The sequence below is a fragment of the Lygodium microphyllum genome, chromosome 24, assembly GCF_053477565.2.
Source record: "Lygodium microphyllum isolate KBCC chromosome 24, Lygodium_microphyllum_v1.1.10, whole genome shotgun sequence".
NCBI classification, from domain to species: domain Eukaryota; kingdom Viridiplantae; phylum Streptophyta; class Polypodiopsida; order Schizaeales; family Lygodiaceae; genus Lygodium; species Lygodium microphyllum.
In genome coordinates, this window is record NC_141158.1 from 71,730,289 (window position 1) to 71,746,631 (window position 16,343).

The following is a 16,343-nucleotide window of genomic DNA, read 5'->3' on the forward strand; positions in this document are numbered from 1 at the left end:
GATGTGAACTGAAGTAGCCACAGCCTCAGCCTCAGCCCATAGACACTGAGGTGTCTGACGATGCTCCATCATAGTACGGGCCATCTCAATCACACTGCAATTCTTCCACTCCAAAATGCCATTCTCCTGAGGGGTGTTTATATTTGCAAACTCCTGGTGTATACCACGATCTGCACAAAACCGAGCAAACTCATTAGAAACAAATTCTCCGCCCTTATCCAATCATAAGGTCTTCAGCTTCCGCCCCGATCGGTTCTCCTCAAAGATCAACCAATCCTTGAAGTTTGAGAAAGCCTCCGACTTCAGCTTTAAGTATTAGACCCATATCATCCTGCTATAATCATCTACAATGAGCATGAAATACAAACTCCCTCGAAGGGATTCCATCCCCATCGGTCCACAAAAGTCGGTGGAAACAAGCTCCAAGGGTGCTGAAGACCACCACGAAGCCTTGCTCGGAACAACATCACAAGTCTACTTTCCACGGATGCAAGATACACAAGGCTGTTGACTCACCACAATATGTGGCAAATCTCGAACAAACTAGTCCTTAGCGCCTTCCGAAGGTATTTATAATTAAGGTGACCAAACCAAGCATCCCAAAGCTCGAACGCAGTTTGGGAGGTAAGAAGAAGAGAAGTCAAGGAAGAAGAAGACCGCAACTTGTAGACTCCATTCTCCTCATGACCTAAAGAAAGAACCATTCTCGATCCTCGATCACAAATCCAAAAAGAATCCACATCAAATTCGACCAAAAGGCCAAAGGCACAAATCTTGTGCACCGAGAGAAGATGATACCCCAACGCCGACACATAAAGTACCTCAAATGCATGGGCACCACCACGCCCATCTGGAATAAGATGCATGTTGGCCCCATCCTTGAATAGGAATAGACGAACTATCACCAATAGGAATCTGACCATGAGAAGGCCGCAAATGAGTAACAACTGCTGAAGAAGGAGTCATGTGCCTAGACGTACCACTGTCAATAAACCACTCCTGAGTAAATGGGGCCGTCAATGCAACATCAAATGGAGGAAAGCAGCTGATGAGGGAGGAGCCACCGCTCCAAAATCCTTTGAAGATTTCTCCTTTTTCTACTTGTCGGGACAATCCTTCTTCCAGGGACCTGTTTTGCCACAAATGTGACAAGTAGACTCCTTGTGTTTGTCCTTCTTAGATTTGTCTTCCTTCTTTTTTTAGTTATTCCCCTTTTTTTGAGATGCAAAATTATACAGGGATGCAAAGAAAATATCTGCGTATGTCTACACCTCGAGGATCTCGATCTCCGTCAGCCCCGAGAGCAATCTTCACAATCAGCAGACTGAAATCTATCAGAGACAATGTATAGACTATTGAAAACTCAGCCTATTTATAAGCTGTAAATAAATCAATAAATGATCAGGGCGACTGCATTAAATGCAGCCAACTGATGCAGTCCGACTATCCGACTATTGCCACATGGCAGCCTGCCACGTGGCATTGCTGACGTGGCCGCATCCAAGAAATGACTCTCAACAAAACAAAGGTAATAAAATACTTATTTTCCCCTAAAGATAACCCTAGCATTTAACATACATCTGAATGTACTAACTCTAAGGGTGAAGACTTTAGAGAGAGAGATTTCTTATGTGGTGCTTGAGCATGCTTACCATAAATACAATGATCACACTGTTCAAAATCAGCATACCTCGAAGACGACAAATAACCCAAGCGAGAAAGCACTTCCATTCTAGTTTGACTCATATGTCCAACCAGCTATGCTACAAAGAAACACTTGGCTGCTTGGTTATGGTGACTACATGGTCACGCACGCAAGATATATGCAAAGGATACAAAGTATCCCTTTTGGAACCCTTGGCAACAATGCAAGAGCCCTTACAAATTTTCCATTTGCTATCCCAAAAGGTGGTGTGATAGCCTTCATCATCTAGTTGCCATCTGCTTATCAAGCTCTTCTTGAGCTAAGGTACATACCTCACATTATGCAAAACAAACACAGAGCCATGCTGGAATTCCAATTTCACACTGTCAATACCCACAATTTTACATGCATAGTTATCCCCCAAGTGGACAACACAACGTGCACCACCATTGTAGTTAAAAAACCACTCATGGTGTAGTGTAACATGACAAGACACAACTGAATCAAGTATCCAAGTGTGCATGTCATCCTCAGAATCTGCAATCAATGCATGTGCACTCAAAGAAGAAGTAAGAAATACAACACCATCACTATCATTCTCATGAGTGACTCCATTTACCTCTTCTATCTTCATCCTACTCTTCTTTGCAGGTTGGTTGTTCTTTTTCTTAGCCTTATTATCTTCAGTGTTTTTGTTTTCGCCTTTCTCTTTCTTGAATTAAAAACAGTCCCGTTTATAGCACCCTTTCTTGCCACAATGATGACACTCCACATTTTTGCCACGAGACTTGCTATGTGCTCTATTTTCAAAACTCCCCTTTTGCTGAAATCTGCCTCTAGTATGCATGCATTAGAAGACTTGTTTGCTGAATTATTTTGTCTATTGAGTTCTTCCATCAACAAAGAACTCTCCACATCAGAATATAACAGCTGAGCATTTGAGTTACTCAAAGCTGTCCTGAAAGTATCCCAACTTTCAAGTAAAGTGCATAGCAAGAATGTACCTTTGAACTCATCATCAATATGAAAGTCTAAAGAAATCAGCTGACTTAAAATGGAATTGAACTCGTTCAAATGTACAAACATGGTTGTACCTTTCTTCATAAGAAAGTCAATTAACTTTTTCAGCCAATAAGCATTGCTGCATGCACTTTTCTAAGCATACAATTCTCAAGTATTTGCCGCATTGCATATGCTGAATTTAGCTTCTCAATGTTAAAGAGCAAGTTGTCTGACACTAAGAGCTCAATGGTAAAGTATGTAAGCTCATCCAAATCATCCCATTGTTCTTGTTCCATACTGCTGGTTTTATTCCCTTTGCTTTGATGGGCTTCACCTATTTCTTCTAACACCAAGACATTGTAGCATTGTTTTTGCCATATTGCAAAATTATGTGCACCCTCAAGCTTCTTGATGTGCAGAAGATTGATGCTATCATTGTTTCCAGCCATAACTTGCAGCACTAAATTGACTCAAGAGTCACCAAATGCAAGCCCAAATGTCACACAAGTGACCACGGTACATTGGAAGTACCAACCAGCAGAAAAAATCAAGAGATTGCAGAAATTTCAGATCTGCAAATAGATTTTCAGAAGTAGAGAGTGTCTACTGCTGCACTCCACAAGCAATTATACCACATTCACAGGCCAAGGCACCAATTACATGTGAAATCCCCAAAATTTAACTGCAATTTCTGCTCCAAAAGTGTTCAAAGGCAGAAATTTGACAATTTCGGTCAAAAGCCCTAAATTTTCAAAAGGAAATCTGTTCAAATTGCATCAATACATGTACCCAAGTGCTTATACCCAGCAATTGTTGCACAAATTGAAGAAATTTTGCAAAATCTCCAATTTTCTTGGGTGAGGTGTGCACAAATTTCAGTGAAATTAAAGAAATTTCACTGAAATGTGAAAAGCCCCAAAATTTTCCGTGCAAATGTGCACCGATTTTGCAATTTTTGAGTCAGATTATCCTGTCCTGCATCAAAGTCCCCAAATCCGAGAAAAGCCCCAAAATTTCTGGGTCGAAATTGCACATTGTACATGTGCACGCAAATACACGATAGTGAGAGAAAATAAGGATTGCATGAAATATTTAAAAATGGAAAAAATCAGGCATGTCAACACGTTGACCACACAAGGTCTTCGCCTAGGCCATATCGTGGCCCGCATCACTTCCTGGACTTGCGTGTCTCTGGCACCTGCTGGATCTGCACGTCTGTCACTTGCTGGATCTGCACGCCTACACAATTGATTGCCGCCTTCTGCCTGATTGCCGCCGTCTGGTCACATGTCGCCAGCCTGGTCCTGCGCTGACCTATCGAGGCTTGTTGCCTACATTGGCCCGTCGTCTACTCCCAGCTTGCCCGCTCTAATACCAGTTTGATGTCATTGTGCAAGGATCGAGACAGAGTGCAGAGTTCAGAGTAGGAAGAGTGAGCAAAAGGAGTGAGAGCACGACACACAAAGTGTTTCGGTACAATGACAAGATGTACCACTTCAAATTTTGATAATATATATAAAGTACAAGTGTAAGGGTGCGTTCACACCCGAATACCATAAAAGGCACAATGAGCCTTTATTCCCAACAAAATGAATGTTGTAAATGAAGGAAAGAATGTACAAGATGCTCAAGGACAAAGCTGTCCAAGAACCATTGGCTCTCATGGGAGCGAGCTAAGGGAGGTGTCAATGTGTGTCATCCAGTGGAGATGGATCCCAAGTGTAGCAACCACCAATCGAAGCACAGTCTAATGAAGAAAAGTGCTAAAAACATAAAAATGACCTAGCGTAGATGATGGAAACTACTCATCAGCAGCAATGGGAGATTGGGCCACAACTGTGTACACCACATAGCAGCAATCGTTGGGAGCAAGATAGCTAGTGGAAGACGGTTGATGGCTGAAACTTGCAAGATAAGGATGGGCTGAATGGTGGGCAACCAATCTATTTATAGACGTGGAAGGATCCTCCCAAATTGGGGTTTTGCATGAAGGACACAAAAACTCTCTAGAACCACTCCCTAGTTAATGAAACTTTTAGCAATTTGTTGATTTGGGGTTGTTTTAAAGAGCTAATCGATGGGTAATGAATGTTTAGCTCAACACACTTATGATGAAGCCTTCAACACAAGTTTATCTTCAACTATTGACACCTCCACTATAGGTAGTGCCAAGTCCACATTTGTGGACAGCTATATCAAAAGAAAAAGAACGGGGGCTCATGCGGTACTGAAGACGCAGTCAACTCTCTTCAAACCCCCAATTAAGCCAAAAAAGATGCATTACACGTTAAATCTTAATAAACTCATTAAAATAGTTCCAAAATGTAAAGATTACCAAAGTTTTTATGCGCCATAACCCGAAATCCTAATTTTGGAAGGATCCACATATATAAATAGGAGGCTGAAACCAGCCTTTCGTCCGTGAATGGGTGATAAATCCCTCATTACAACTTAATTACAGTAGCAAACAATAAATGCAAATCTGAAAATACAAATTTACCTACTGATCTTGGATAATGCACACCCGATTGGCCCCAAAATCGGTGCCGGTTTCAGTATTTCTTTAGCTTTCTTGAAGAAAAAGTTGATTTACAATGGGATTCTCCCAATCCCCTTTGCAATCCAAACTCCCCTTGCTGTCCAAAGTGACCAGCAAGTCTTCAATCTGTGTTGCCCCTCAATTCAAGTACTTAATTGGCCTTCACCCACTTCATGGACGATGGAAATGCCCCAAATTCAATGGCTAGCTAGTTCTCCACCTGAATTTAGCTGAAATTCACCTTCAACCTTGAAAAATCCAAGTCTTGGAGCTTCCAATTTTTGGCACGCTTCTCGATGCTGCAGCTAAACCCTAAGTTCTACTATAAATTAGGATTTACATTAAAGAAATTTGAAATTTCTCAATCTCCAAGGGTCTTAAATAATGAGATCTTCGAAGTAAGGCTATGAAATGGCTAGGAGATGAGAGAGAAAGCTGTAGAGAGAGAAAATTCAGAGTTTAATCGCGAAGAATGATTGAAAATCAATCAAACATAGTTGCTGCCCTACCACAACAACATTAAATGCTGTCCCCTACAGCTGAGACATCCAAATCAGTTGTCATCTTCTACCTAGATGCAATCGCCCACCTTTGGAGAGTCCAAATCTGCAATCACCTCCTCAAAACTCACTCGTGGCTAGCTGCAATGGCCGAAAATAGACTGGCCATTGCTACTCACAACTATCCCACCTTTGCTACGACAAGAATAATCTCATTTTTCCTCTTCTTCAACCTTTTACTAGCCTGTATGGGCAAATTCACCGAATGGCAACCTTTCCAAATGTTTTTTTCAACATTATCCATCATTAAATAATCACCTCCTCAAAACTCACTCGTGGCTAGCTGCAATGGTTGAAAATAGACTGGCCATGGCTACTCACAACTATCCCATCTTTGCTACGGCAAGAATGATCTCATTTTTCCTCTTCTTCAGCCTTTTACCAGCCTGTATGGGCAAGTTTGCCGAGTGGCAGCCTTCCCAAATGGTTTTTCTAACATTATCCATCATTAAATATTAATTTTCAGTCTTAAATTATTGACAATTAATCTAATAATTATTTCAATGCTCAGAAAAATAATCTAGTCAACACAACATTCCACACTGTTGTTCAACCATTCCATATGCCCTACATATGCTAAAAATTACTGGCCAACATAACATAACATAAAACTCACAAAGAATCTTAAAAACATTTCCAGATTATCATGTGACATGTCCATTCCACATGAGCTCAATTCATCTGGCAAAACCAAACCATAGTATAGCAAAAACCAAGAATAAACCATGGCTGAAAAATCAATGGCATCATAATAAGACATGTTGTTGTTCACAAAACTAGCTAAATACCAATGAATATTAATGATCATAAGCTGAAAACCAACATTCGATAATCAGTCCCTGATGATCATTAACAGATGCTACACCAAGCATAACCAATGTCATACCAAGCATAACTAATTAAACACCGAACATAACCGATGCAAATGTACAGTTTCGGAGTTGCATTCAAAACCATACTGATCTGCATACCAAACATAGTGATTAGTACACTGAATAGTGATCTCTTGGCAAACATACTGTTCAGCTACAGTATCCTGAATGTATGCTGAATACTTTCGAGATCCACTACTTCTAGAGCTATCCATTACTAAGGAGCGAAGGTGCTAGCTCCCTCACAAGCATCAAGTAATACTCTGGACCTCTACTCTGCTGAAGCTCATTGAGCCCAAACTAAAGTTGGATGTAACTAGAAAGCATCAAGGTAAAGCTGCAACAACTAAGGATAGTCTACCAAGTCATCCTTCTCTATCCATTTGGCATCCATTGGTAAATAATTTTGAAACATCACCAAGTACCTTCTAGAACCCTTACCCTTGATCTTCCTCTCTTTGCGTACTAAAATCTGCTCTGATACCAGTATTTCATCGAGCTCTTCAACCTCCGGCTGAATTTCAGCAAATACATCCTTTGGCACATCTCCATGAAAAGGTCTAAGCAAGCTCACATGAAAGGCATTGTATATCCGCCAATGTGGAGGCAATTTCAGTCTATAGCATGCATCATTGATCCTCTCCAACACTTGAAATGGCTCATAGTATCTCATAGACAACTTTGGATGCAATCATTGTTTGCCCTTCATCTTTTTTCAGCCATGCCTTTTCAAATCGCAGCAATACATAATCATCCTCTGCAAAGTGCAAAGCACGCCTATGATGATCAACTGCTCTCTTTTGCTTATTCTTAGTGAAAACTAAGTAAGCTGAAATATGATTTTTCATTACTTTGAAAATAGCAGAAGCAGATACAACAAGAACAAATACCCCTTTCAATTTTACATCCAAAGTATGAACTTTTCCTCTATGGAAGAGGGTCACAATCTTATCATGAATATCAATCATGACATGCACACGATGACACCAAGGCATACCAAGCAAGAGATCACATCCTTCCAATGGAGCAATAAAGAACTCTTCGCTGTCCACATAACTTTGAATGTGCAAACAAAGCTTTCCAATGATAGGAGTAACCAACTCTGCATGTCCCTTGCATGCCATACCAATCTCACCCATGGGCCCCATCTCATCCTCTCTGATGCCTAGACGGGCTGCCATATCAAGAGATAAAATTTGACCGTGCCCCTAGATCAAGAAAAAGCAATGCATGCTGATCTTTGATTTTGCCCCATGTCCTGCAAAGTCTAGTACTATCTTGATTAGGCTGATCTGTCACTACATCAAGCACTAAACCAGTAGTGGTTTTGCCTTTCTTTCCCTTATTATCATCCTTTTCAGCTTCTTGTTTATTAGGATAGTTGCATGCCATATGCCCTTCATGTTCACAAATATAGCATTTATTTCAACCATCAGCTCCTTACATCGTGCATCACTTTTTCCACTCTTTCTCTCCGATCTCTTCCTCTTTTCAGCCCTATTTTCAGATCTGCCCTGATTTTCAGCTTTATTTTCAGATTTACCCTTTTTCTCAGCCTTTGCCTCTTTGAAATGTGACTTGGCATCATCATCGTGGAATCCTGCATCCCTTCCATGCAGCAATATGTCGGCTGTAGTAGCAATTTCTATAAGCTCAGACTTGTTGGAAACAGTGGACTTAATGCAAAAATCCCGAATACCCTTTGGCAAACCAAAAATATACTTCTCCACCTGCTCATGGAGGGTGCTAGGCGATAAGAAGTAACTGGCAACAATGCATCCCCAAACTTCTTATTTTACGGATCCAAGTTCTTGCAGTCTTTAGAATTCAACTGATTCCAAGCTGTCATAATGTCTACTTCAAAGGTACTTGTCAACCAATTTGAAGCAAACATTTGCTTGAACTAGACCCAAGTGGTAGGTGACTTCCCTTGAACAAGAAGTGTAGACCACCACTACAATGCATTTCCCTTCAAAAATGTGGCTGCCTCGCGTATTGCCTCCAGAGTAGACTGCATCAAACTGCTGAATAAAAAAAAGAGCTTTCAACCGATCTTGTGCACCACTGAAAGGCTCAAACTTCACGCTTTTCGCACCTTCATCGTAGTCCTTTGGCGGACCTATGGGAGTCAAGTTATCATAAACGGGTTGCTGCAAAAAGGATGCATTGACTGTATTTGCATTAAAAAACCAATCATATTTGAAGCGCCTACATGACAAGCACCAAATTCTTGTGCTCCAACAATTCTTAGGGGTGCCGATACATATCCATATGGCCCGCTTTTGCCCCAGCCATCATGTCTAGCTGCCATATATCGGATTAGGCATTCCACTTGCATTACCCAAATACATTGGGTGTTGCGAGCCATGCATCGGCTGCTGCGTACCATAGGTATTTGTGCCATAAATTCCCGTATGCGGTGCCTATCCAACCATAGCATGAAAAATGGTACCACCACCAAAGTATCCTTGCTGTCCCATGCTTGCATGTGCATAATTGCCTTGCTGACCATGTTCCCATGGATTGGCACTACCAAGTTGGCCATGCATTTGCACTCACTGCCAAGAAGGCTTAGGCATTTCCTTCAATTCTTGTGGCTATCCCGAAGCTATAGAAGGTGTCTTCTTCTCTTTGCCTTTGTTGTCTTTCTTTGGGGCATTCAAGAATCGAGTAAACTGGGAATCCTTTGCCAATTCAACAAAAAATATTTGTTGTTGTATGCATTCGATCCTTGAAGCTATCATCAGATTCTTCCGCCCTTGCTAGTCATTAGTCTCTTTATGCATTGAAGTGCCAACATTTGGGTCATTTCCCACATTTTCAGCATGCTGTCCATGCTGAGAACCATGCCCAACATCAATCATTGCATTTTTCCCTTCACCACGTGATTGACCAAGGAGTGATGCATCCTGTATCACCCTGTGTAGACATGCTTGCTGTAATTCACTGCTGAGACAATTTTAGCAATAATGTAATAGTCCCAAGTTGCAATCAAGTACCACAGGCCCACCAATTCAAAGGATTTGATAGTATCACGCCAATGGAACCGTGAAACCAGCCTTCCTTCCATGGATAGGTGGTAAATCCCTGATTACAACTTAATTACAGCAACAAACAATTAATGCAAATTTGAAAATACAAATTTACCTAACTACTGATCTTGGACAATGCATGCCCGATTTTGTTGGTCAGATGGTAGAGCAAGGGTTGTAGGCGTGATTTAATGCAAAAGTTTTTTTTGTGGAAGACTTTAATGATGAGTGCAAGTTGATTGTAAAAGGAAGTAGAGTTGATCGCATGTTCACTTTAGATACTGAAATTCCTACTATGAATGCTACTATGTATACTAAAGGCAAATGAATGGTTGTAGACATTGAAATATAACATAAACATATTGGACATGCAAATGTGCAAAGACTACAATTAATGCAATCCAAAGGGTTGGTTACAAGGTTGTTTACTTTTAGAGTTGTAGAATTTCATAAAGTGTATGAAGCATGTCAATTTAGTAAGCAAATAAGATAATCTTTTTCACATGATAGAGATGTGAGTAGGTATATATATTTGATGTTGTGTATACAAATGTTTGAGGATCTATACAAAACATATCTCTTGATGGCAATAGATATTTTGTCAGGTCTATTGATGATTATTCAAAAAAGTTGAGGGTGTATTTCATAAAGGAAAAGAGTGATGTGTTTGAGCACTTCAAAACTTTCAAGGCTGCTGTTGAAACAAAAATAGACTTGAAAGTTAAGTGTTTGAGATCAGATGGGGGAGGAGAGTGTAAAGAAAATACAATCCTTCGCTTTCATTTTCTCCTGGCTTTTTGTTGTTTGGATGTTTCATTTTCTATGTTTCAGCTTATAGTTATATCTATTTTTGTCTCACAATCTGATTTGGCCCTATATAAATGTTAATACATCCCCCCCAACAAAAAAAATAAAATTTGTTAAGTTAAAGAATAATCCGATATACAAGAGGCCTTCTAGCTAATATCCAAAGCCATATGCACAATTAAGAACCAAAAAAGGCGACATGCTACTAGCAGAAAAATGGAACTGGCTCTAAGAGTTTCCTACACCATCATGCACAAATAATGATTCAAGTCATGTGAATAACCTCTAACCATGTGAGAGCCATATCAGAGATGACAAGCCCCCCGATATTATAGAAATCACTTGCCACAGTAATAACCTCTAATGCAACCAATATGACCATGAAATCCCCAGGCTGAGTCAAAGATAAACACATCTCTAGTACACCAAATGTGCCAAAGCCCATTCCTATACTAAAAATAGACAAATGAGAATGTTATGGCAGCAATATATCAGTTTGAGGCAATCTTCCCAAGACCCATGCTTGATTAGTAGTTCTTTCAAATTTGTAACATCTCTAAAGTCCAAACCTTGGAAATTAGATCCCGTAACTTACTAGCAACCAAACAACAAACAAAAAGATGAGATGTAGTCTCCACACATATAATGAAGAAGACTCAATGAGCACTAGCTATCTTGTATCACCACACCATGCCACTAGTAGGGAGGCCTTCAATTCTCTCTCATACAAACCTATGCATGCATACATATGCATAGATATTCATATATATACCTGTATACATGCATCCTACATGCATATGTACATGTAGCTACACATAATACGAACATATACATAGATACATGCATGCATACATACCCAAGGACGTACACACACACAAGTACACATATATAGACACAAACATACATAAGTGCATAACTGTATGCATGCATACACACATGATGCATGAATGCATGTGCAGATACTCCTCAACATTAACCACGTACTTCAACATTACATCATGCAGCTGACATAAGCAAGCAAAAAAGCAATTTGCAAATGGCAAAACTAATAAGGAAAGTTAATTAGCCTATGGCCAGAACTTGACTAAGTGTTTTGATCAAAGTTAATCAGCCTATGGCCAGAATTTGACTAAGTGTTTTGATCAAAGTTAATCAGCCTATGGCCAGAATTTGACTAAGTGTTTTGATCAGAAAACGCACCTCAGCAATCACATTTGACATGCCAATGACCAGCACATGAACTTTGCTCAATCTACACAATGAAAAATACAGCGCTTAGGAAATTGTTGCGACATGCTGCATTCAATTTTTTTTAACAGAACAATATAGTCTACAGACAATTACTTTAAAGGAGCAGACATTTGAAACGTCAATAACTGCAGCCAATCAGGTAAAATAAGCAAGAAATTCTATGATTGGACGACTCCACCTCCTCAACACAAGTTAGGAAAATGCTCAGAGGACACCAACACAGAAACGACCGTCGTCAAACTTCATGAATAGCAGAACTATATAAGATGCACATGGAAATGAACTGAGCTGTAAGATCCAAATACTACAGGTCCTGGCAGAACTGCTCTATCCAATGCTTGGTTGACCTGCTGCTCTGCTGCCCTGTCCAAGGGCAGCAACCAATACTAACTTGTCCTCCATGCCGATGTCACACACATCAAATTAACTTTAAACCCTGATGTGGAATCTGAGGAAATCTGGATGCAACTCTGGAGTCTGCATTGCTTGTATATCTGCCTTGAACAGGTAAAGAACCCTTAAAAAGGTGGGACTACCCTACAGGGTGGTATTGAGATTGTATCATGTATGTCCAGCTCCAAATCTGGGCACTAGGTAAAGTCTCATTTGCTCTTGTCCAAGGCCCATTTTTCAGTCACTGCCACTTTATGCCACGTGGCACACACATTAAGGTCAGTCAAATTAGGCCCACTCAGAGCAATCAGTTTCTCATCCATCACCTAGTTGTAAGCTCACAACTTGTACATGTAACATACTTAAGTTTTCAACCCAAAATGCTGTCAAAAGTGGATGCAGCAATGGAAGCATAGAAAACTGATGTAATAGATGGCATAACACAAGAGAAAAGACAGACACTGCAAAGGAAAGAAGAACATTGCACAAGAACTCAGAAAGAAAGACATGCTCGGGAAATGGAATCCATATACCAAGACATGAAACAATACAAAAACAACGCAAGTCACTGGCTGTTTGGGCATTGTCATTGGCTCCCTCTCTCTAATGGTACTTGCTATGAAATAACGATGATGACTGAGGAGGAGAAGGAGACCCACAATAAGTAGGCCAAATACAGCAGCAGGTCAGCCAGCATTAAATGCTGGTCAATTGGCATAAAATGTCTAAAATGCCATAAATAAATCACTACAATGATGCCTAAAATAATGATGATGTGCCCAACCTTGACATGCATGCACAAACTCACACATGAGTTGACAATCCCACTAACACCCTCTCTCAAATTATCCGTGATCTAATACAATACAATGATACAATGATAATGACTCATCATAGTCCATACAACATAGAACCACCATAATAGAACCATGGATACCCAAGCAGTGGGTGATCAAGACACCACCAAGGTGACTCAGAGAGAACCTAATACGAATGTCAATTATGCCAACTCCTAAAAATAGAAAAGAACCATAGCATGTCTCTGCGTTCATCATCAATGTCATGAGGATGTGAAATTTTGAGATGCTTTAATCTTGCTCATAACATTTGATTAAGTTGCAAATCAAATGTGCAAGGTTGTTTAGCACGTGTTGTACATGGTAGTTATTTCACGGGTACAAGCCAAGGACCTCGAGGATGCAGTGGGTGTCAAAGGCAAAAGTTGTGATAAGTTATGCCGACTGGGTTTTGGTGGTCAGTTGGTATCAAATGTGACCCTAGGATAGTGGTTTGACCAATAAGTGTCAATTATGACACTAGGGACTAGCATTAATTAATGCTAGTCTAAGGGTCAGCAGAGGTTGGGCACTACTTCAGGTTGCAAATGGCCTAGCCAATTAAATTATGGATGGGCACATTTAATTTTGGGCAGGGTTAGAAGGGCTGAATTTAATTTTCAAAATTATTTAATTCTGAAAATTAACTAAATGGTTGGATAATGCTGGAAAATGGGTTTAGAAGACTGCCACTTCGCAAAAGTGCCCATGAAAGACTAAAAAACGTCTTTGGAGGTTGAAGAGAGACATTCAATGCATTCAGCCTACAAGAGTGAGGGAGGAGATATTGTTGGTCTGATCTAGAGCCCTTGGAGGACCTTCTGAGGTAGCTAAGGGAAGCAAAAGACAAATCAACAGCAGGTGACAGCAATTTTGCGGCTTGTTGGAGCTGGCGACAACAGCTAATGGCTGGTGACAGCAAATTCTGGCATCCGTGCCCAGTAGGCAACACCTCCTGGGCAGTATTTGATAGGCTGCAGCCAATCGAAAGACCTTTCTCGCGAAGAATTCCTGAATTTCTTTCTTTTGGCATTCTCTCTCCTTCTCCAGCTTGTGCTTAGTCGATCTCAACATTTCTCAATCTTTTGGATCAGATTTCAGTTAAATTTGGTTGACAGCAGAGGAATCTCTGCTGCAAACCCTAAATGTATGCAGAAATTAGGGTTTGACTACCACCTCGGGACCCGGGCCAATTGGTAGAGGCATTGTACACTGACTTCGATACCTGAAATTTGTGCAAATTCAAGGAATTCAAATGCCAACCTATCTATTGTAATTTGGGGCAGCATTTGGCGAGATCAAGGTTCCATTTGTGCAAGTCCTGGGTGAAAAATCAAGGGGCAATTGGCCTAAATTAATTGCTGATTGTTGCTATAGAAAAAGGGGCTTTTGGAACAAGAAGGGAGATTGTGAATCTCAACTTGTACTTGTTCCATTAGCAATCAAGTTAAAGAAATACCGAAAGGGGCGCCAATTTTGGGGCCAACAAGGTGTCCAATGTCCGAGATTATTAAGGTAAATTGCGCATTTCAATTTATGCTTATTTACTGATTGCTATAATTAAGTGCTTAATCAAGGAATTACCACTTTTTCCAAAAAGGAAGGTTGGTTTCAATCAATGTCTCGTAGTAGTATACAAGACCATCCTGTCAAAAATGCCTCTGAACATATGTAACCATGGATTCCCTCCCTTTGGCCAAACCACAATGTCCCCTCATGTGAGCTCAAGACTAGGAGCCAAGCCTGCTCTCTGTCAAATAACTAGATCATCATGAACCTGGATGTCAATCTGAGTTCCACGATTTGAACCTATCAGACTTCAATGCATCAAGGATGTCCCTCTTTCGACCCTATGCACCTGTATACCTGTATACATAAGGCTTAACTACCCCATCTCTCCACCCTCTCACACTCCTATTAAGAAACCACTTCTTCAGTTTCCACACTTCCATTAGGGTTTCACATTGACAACCCCAAAAAGAGCCGGTGTCCTCATTTTGGTCATTTCATCAATGGGTGTCCACACAGTTGTGCATCACCCTAGACAGCTAAGGCCTATAAATAGGCCACCACTTCAGTCATTCTTCACCCTCTTCTTCCATCACTCTGACATTCTTCCCTTCTCTCTCCTACCTCTCCACTACCCTCATACCCTTTCAAGCAAATATTGTGGTTCGTGGTGGGTATCCATCCCTCTCTCCTCACTCTAGTGTCATCTTCCCACACCAAACGGCACATATACAGCTTCTGTTTGTTGATCACGCGCATTGGCGTCAACTTTCCTCCCTCTAGCGTCATCTTCCCATACTTGGTGGCACATCTATTGGTTGCGTTTGCTGAGCAGGGGCATTGACATCAGCCTTCCTCACTCATGCTTCAATCTCCACCACTTGGCATCATCATACACCATTGCGTTTGACAATTATGAGGCACCTACATCTTGCATTTGTCATTATCTGGCATCCCCTCCACATCTGGCGACCTTCCACATAGGCATGATCATCCAAGTTCCTACAGTTTGAGTTTTTAGCACTCTAGCTTCTAGAATTTATGTTTGCTGTCCAAGCCATCAACCTGGCATCCGAGAACTATGTTTCACTCCCTCAACAATTGTTGGTCGCCTTCCTCATCTCCGACAACATCCAAGGACTGTGATTCGCTCCCTCAACAACTATCCTTCATCTTTTAGTGATTACTTCAATAGCCAACACAAGACAAAAGAGAAAGAAAACAAAAGAACGCCGCAAAGAAAGAGAACTCACAAATGTGCTTGGGAAATGGAATCCATATACCAAACACAAGACACTCGTGTACAACAATGAGTCATTGGCTGCATGGGCACTAGCATCGGCTCTCTTTTCTCATTCTTTTTGAATCGTATACTCTACACCCTTCTCTCTCTTAAACCCCCGTGGTTAAGGCCTTCGACTGATTACCCCCGACATTTGGTGAACCCAATGTGAAGGCCGTCGTAAGGGTGCAAGATAGATGATGCCTCAAGTTCACGTTCTTCTGCAAGAGCAAGTAATGAGATGAAACAATCGATTCAAACTTTCAATATGTATTTGCACTCTCAACAACATCTGCTGCAACAACAGCAACCGATGCAAGCTTCTTAAAAATTGCAAACTACAATAGTTAAGGCTTCGCAAGCTATGGAAAATGAATTAAAATTATTTAACAGCCATAATGTTTCAGCTTACTTGCTTATATATGCAGTGAAAATGGTACCGTGATGCATTAGAGAGGGACTTAATCTTCTGGAAGGATGGCAAAATTCATACGAAAGAAAGAAGTCTTCCTCTTGCTTTGAACTTTGGGAAAGGAGGGATGCAAAAATTATTGGATGGTATGACTACCAAAAATGCATATGCTATAGCCCATCTCATGGGCTACGCGTTGATGC

At 40.7% G+C, this 16,343-nt stretch overlaps 1 protein-coding gene across 2 annotated transcripts in view; it reads right to left on the reverse strand.

Moving 5' to 3' along the window:
- Positions 1 to 16,343, reverse strand: part of LOC148015232 (SUMO-activating enzyme subunit 1A-like) — a 128,753-nt gene that overhangs the window by 55,949 nt on the left and 56,461 nt on the right. For both annotated transcript variants that reach the window (XM_087665513.1, XM_087665512.1), the window contains one exon: positions 11,658 to 11,709. In XM_087665513.1, the coding sequence (XP_087521639.1) occupies positions 11,658 to 11,709 (52 nt within the window). The remainder of the gene's footprint in view (positions 1 to 11,657; positions 11,710 to 16,343) is intronic.